Below are 5531 nucleotides of genomic sequence, written 5' to 3'. Positions count from 1 at the left end.
CCATGGCTCGTAGATAGTGATTGCCACAACGATCCAACGGCGGCCATTAAAAAGGCAATGACAGGGCGGGAACAAGCCACTGGTTTTCCGCGCGCGAAACAACGGCGTAGAGTGCTAAACGCTCGAACTCACGCGGAAATCGGTAGTAGCCAGCGGCGGGACTCGACGATTCGTTCGTTAATCGCTAATTAAAAAAGCGTCACAATAAAATAAATTATGTCGGGCCGCTGAAACACCCCGGACGCAAGCAGTAGCTGGGGCCTTTTCATTCAATTTTCTACGATCAGACACAAACGAACGGAGAACAGGTCTGTCCGTTTCGCTTCGGGCCGCCCTCTGGAGATGCTCTGCCATGGAACCCCGACCTTTAGCAGACCCTGTCCCTCTTTCCTCTTTTCCATGTGCGCGCCGCCTCTTCCGTGCCCTGATGTAGTGCGGGTGCATCCGTCCTAGTTTTAGCCAAGGGCGGGTGCTGTTGGCGATTCCTGTGCTAGTTCGACAGCGGCGGCGCGGGAGGCCGGACCATGGGGACTGGTTAAAGCACCGCTCGACGGTGCAGAGGAATTCCCATGTTCCTGTAAGTTGCTACCGTCAATCCGTACTTTTAGTTCCTGTAAGTTGCTCGACGGTGCACTTTGAAAACGCAGTATCTTTTACTTTCATCCAGCTATCCCACGGTCAGATTTGGAATATTTCACCCACAAAAAATCTGACCTTTATTTTAGTTTTCGAGACGGACAAGGAAACCGAGTCTGGTCCGATCTAGGATCGCCGCGCTTATATCTTCTCAAGCAGTAGCGCGTTTCAGCACATATCCTATGTTAATCATAGTGTTTTTTTTGGTGCATGTACTCGGCTACTATACCTGAAGACCACAAATAAGGCACTGCCCAGCAGCGCCACGGTGAACACGGGGAAGGTGCTGCGGAGCCGGATGTCAACTCGTAAGAGATTCCGAAGGCCAGCCATCCCTGAGATGCCAGATGACCTTGTATCGGAGATCCTGGTTCGACTCCCAGTGAAATCTCTCCTGCGCTTCAAGTCAGTGTGCAGGACCTGGCACACCACCATCTGCAGCCCATCCTTCATTAGCATGCACCTCCAGCGCGCAGTGTCCAACCACCAGCGCCATCAGTGTTTCCTGCTCACGCCGTATTTTCTGGCAGAAGATTCGAGCAATATCAGCCTATACAGATGGCAAAAGAGTCAAGCCAGCGCAAGTCTTGCATACACACTCAACTTCTTCGAAGGAGCTTCGGTGCGAGTATACATTCTTGGACATTGCAACGGACTCGTGCTAGTTCCCACCAGCACCAAAATGTATGTCCTCAACCCCTCCACTAGGGAACTTCTGACACTGCCTGAGAGCATCCGCAGTATGCTACAGCCATCCTCCATATGTCGCGCCATTGTTGGTTTTGGTCTTGATTCATTTACAAACAAGTACAAGGTCGTTCGGTTCTTTAAGTATTCACTGGATGAGGCCCGAATGGGAATGGAGATTTGTACAATCAGTGAAACCGGCAGAGCTTGGAGGCGCAGTGATGTGGATCCACCATACCCGCTTAGCGGCTGGCAAACCGCTACATTCTTCCAGGGTTCTCTTTTCTGGATCCTCGATGGGCCTGATCTAATACAATCTCCAGAGAGCCGATTGCTTCGTTTTTGCTTAAAAGAGGAAGTGTTTAGCTTAACTATGCAGCCCCCATCCCCTGATCTTGACCATGACGACTTCGCCTTAAACGTGCTACATGGTGAAATGTGCCTAGCTCAGTTTGACTCTTCTCAGCGAACAGTGCTCTGGATGACAAGTGATGCTGTGAACCCGCAATGGTATCGCCGATGCATCCTTAATATTGATACCTCCTTCGCCATATCGATTTCACACTGTGGAGTGCTTTTGGTGGATCTGCATCGAGTCTTCCAATATGATTTCCAAAGTAAGAAAGCAGAGGATGTGGCTCACTTGGATGGCCTAAAGTATGATGGACCTGGGTCATCCACCATTAAGTATGCGTGCCAAAACTCGATGTACATCGGTGTACTTCCCTGCATTGAAAGTCTTGTTCCCTTAGCCATTGCAAGATGATAGGCGTGACTGTTGATCTTTATTTGTGTAATAGTAGTAAAAAGAAAATATGTGCTAGGGTTCATTATGTTTTTATATTTATGAATGTAAGAAATAAGTGGCAAACGGTTGATTCAATAAACTGTTGGCCAACCCGAAGTCATCGGACTTTGTTGCCAGGTTGCTTGATGATGGCCATAGTTATGTTTACCTACGCTCCAGTTTCCATGAAAATAAGCTGCTGTTTCTGTTTAAAATGCTGAACCATTTTCATTTAAACTCAAACTGCTAGGTCATATATATAGTAGCTTCCGTAAAACATAAAGACTGCACTCCAGGGCTGGAACTTGGATTGTGATTGGATCCAAAATCTATTTACTTGTTTCTAGCAATAGAAAGTGTTGCTCCAATTTAAAGATATAATTGGCAGAGACCCTAGGGAGCCTCCTCACTGATTTCGTTACTGGTCTTCGGACTGATTCACCCCGTGAGATGAAAAAAAAAGGCCACGTTGAAAACCTTAACTGCTGGGAATGATTTGTATGCTGCTGAACAAGCAATTAGTGAGATCTGATCTAGAATTTTTCATGTTTTGCTCGAATTTTTTTGGACGTGTAGCTGCTGGACACTCTTGTGCACGCTTACTTTTCTCCACGGAGATGCATGTCTGCATTTTCTGTAGATGGTATGTACAGATAACTGTCAAGTGGTAATTTCAGGTTTTGAATAATTTTGGGTATGCCAATTTTGCTATATTTATAGAGGGGCATTTTAGACATCACACATCTCGTGGGCCCAAATCCCATAAACCCAAAAGAAGGGCACTGACTGTTTGTAGGAGCTTCTCCCCACCGTAGGTTATCTCCACCCATTTCCATAAGCTAGCTTCTCCATAAGCATAAGCTCAAAAGAAGGGGACCAAATATTACCAACCGAGTCACCGAGGTACATAATTTCAAGGTTTCTTTATCTGCTAGCCTTTTGCTACCATGGGCATTGTAGTGAACTTTGCATAGACGAATCCAGTAGGTGCTAACTTGCTACTTCTGGTGCGGTAGGCGTATTTATTTTGAGAGATTATAGCAAGAAAAATGTACTCTTAAGGTCAAATCACTTACACAGACGAATCCATTGTGTAGTCGATCAGGGTTGGCACATTTACTCGAGCAATACCATTTTTTTTTTTGGCATTTATCTTATCTTGTTAAACTTTGGTATATGGAAATAAGCACAAGACTGCCTACGTTCACTTTGTTATTTTTTTGTTTCATCCAATGCTGAGTATATCCAATTATTGAGGGCTGGAGAACACCAAATCAGGTGCCTTCTCTTGTCTAATATATGTACTCTGTTATTTCTTATCTTATTTTCAGAAGTAACTTTCATGCTTTTACCACTGAGGCTTTACTAATCAAAAACAGCTAACCTAAGTGTTTCACTTTCTGAGCTGACTCCTGCTATTACTTGACTGCAAAAGAAAAGATATTTTGATTTTTTTTATGCTTCAGTGCTACATATATCTTCAATACCTTCACTATATATTTTTCTCATCCAATGCTAACCATATCTAGTTATTGAGACCTTGGGAACAATAACTAAGGCGCCTTTTCTTGTTTCATTTTACTCGGTTCTAATCTTACTTCAGAAGTAAAGTTTCATTTTTTTTCCATTGAGGCATCAAATTCAGCTAACTTAGGTATTTCACTTGCTTTTGACTCCTGATATTACTTAGATGCAAATAAAGATATTTCAATTTCTATGGTTGAATGCTATTTATTTAACTGGTTATGCAATATCCTGCTTTAAGGTGGGTGTGCAAAGCTGAACCTATGGATGGTCAGTTCAACGGCAAGTATTAAAGATAGATTTCGTTAATTCTTTATGTCATCACTTGTTTTACTATACATTGCTCTCCGAGAACCGTGAAATAGTGGATATTCGGATTCTGAGCAGCTCCTTACTCAATTTACTAATAAGATTATGGCTTTGGTATTTGGTGCTACGTTGTTGGTCGCGAAGAAACCACACATGTGGTTGGAAGCTCTTTTAATTCATCTCACACGCAGGCTTACATAAATTCCTATCATTCTATTGAGAAAATATTATACCTATTACCAAAGAAGATGCAATATAACATAACCAAAGTTTTAGTTGACCTGCAATAATAACTAACATGCAATAAGATGCAGTGCCAGCTTTCAGTTTCCTTTCACGTTGATGACGGTGGAGGCCAGTTACTAACCACATTCCCATATCGAACTCCTTAGTTCAAACCCAAATAAATTTATATCCTTGATGATGGTGAGGACGGGCTTCACAAGCACCCCCCTACTGGCCAAATCGATGTTTTCCCGTCTCAATTAACAAGATTTCCACCCATCTTGACCTCAAGAGGTTGGAAGTCCACTCCTTTTAATTGCCAACCCGAAAGCGGGAGACCAATGTATTTCAAAGGGAAGGTCATCTGGATGACCGGCAAGCCCATGAGCACATCATCAAGGTTAACATCTTGACATCAAACGGGAACCACCATGCTTTTTTGAAAGTTGGCCTCAACTGTGTCGTATTCTGATTTGATAGAATCACCAGCATGTTGGCTGTTGTTGGTGCGTGAATCAAATGATGTGGTTGTTAATACTCTGTGTTTCGAGTAGAGCTCCATTGACCATTGGCAGTGTTCCTGCTCAGAAGGCTATCTTTTTGTATTGCTTCAACTATTCTATATGCCGGTAGGGGCATGAAAACTTGTTATTTATGATCATCACTGAACTATGCATGATGACATTCATCTGTTGTGCAAATTACGCAATTTGTGAGTTTTGCTAACTGAAGAAATTGAAAAAATCTATTCGTGATGCAGAACCACTATCACAACGAGTAATTGCTTGACTTATATGTTCTGCGTACTAAATTGTAGCTTTTCTTTTCTGTTGGGAAAACAAATTCTGTATAAAGATCAAAGAAATATGATTTACTGATTAGCTTGTCCCGCAGCAAAGTTTTGCTACAATTAAGTGTAGGATAACCAACAACTCTGTAACTTTCATGAGTTTATAACTTTCATATAGTTGGTCTAATAATCAATTACTGTTTGCCATGTTCAATCGCTTTTTACATGATTTTTTATACTCTTCATCAACAAGAGTGAGTTAAAAATAGTGCTCTACTCAGAGTAAAATAAACTTTCATATCATGATTCATGCAGGTTAAGGGCGAAAAACAAGAATACACGTTGAATTGAGGTAACTTCCTTACGCCACTCCTTCACCCGAAAACTTATTTTCTGATTTTTGTGATAAAAGGAGAGAAACACAGTTTAAGCATGGCTGTACAGGAAAGTTAGATACACGCACATTTGAATTTAAGTGAGGCTGTCGGATCCTAAGATCTTACTAATTTACATGCATCTTCTCCTTCTTACTACATAATACAGTTCTGAAACTAAATGGTGCTGTAGTGCAAG

General features: G+C 42.3%; 1 protein-coding gene across 1 annotated transcript; it reads left to right on the top strand.

Moving 5' to 3' along the window:
- The first annotated feature begins 940 nt into the window (after positions 1-940).
- On the top strand, positions 941-2089 carry LOC124699882 (F-box protein At1g11270-like). Its single transcript, XM_047232110.1, has one exon. It carries the CDS (start codon positions 977-979, stop codon positions 2087-2089), a length of 1113 nt encoding a protein of 370 aa, XP_047088066.1. The 5' UTR covers positions 941-976.
- The last annotated feature ends 3442 nt before the right edge of the window (positions 2090-5531 follow it).

This window comes from Lolium rigidum, chromosome 3 (genome assembly GCF_022539505.1).
Source record: "Lolium rigidum isolate FL_2022 chromosome 3, APGP_CSIRO_Lrig_0.1, whole genome shotgun sequence".
Classification (NCBI taxonomy): domain Eukaryota; kingdom Viridiplantae; phylum Streptophyta; class Magnoliopsida; order Poales; family Poaceae; genus Lolium; species Lolium rigidum.
This window is presented reverse-complemented; position numbering and strand designations above follow the sequence as displayed.

Bases quoted from the DNA above. Each gene is read 5' to 3' on its own strand.
- LOC124699882 (XM_047232110.1), top strand. From the start codon at position 977: ATGCCAGATGACCTTGTATCGGAGATCCTGGTTCGACTCCCAGTGAAA.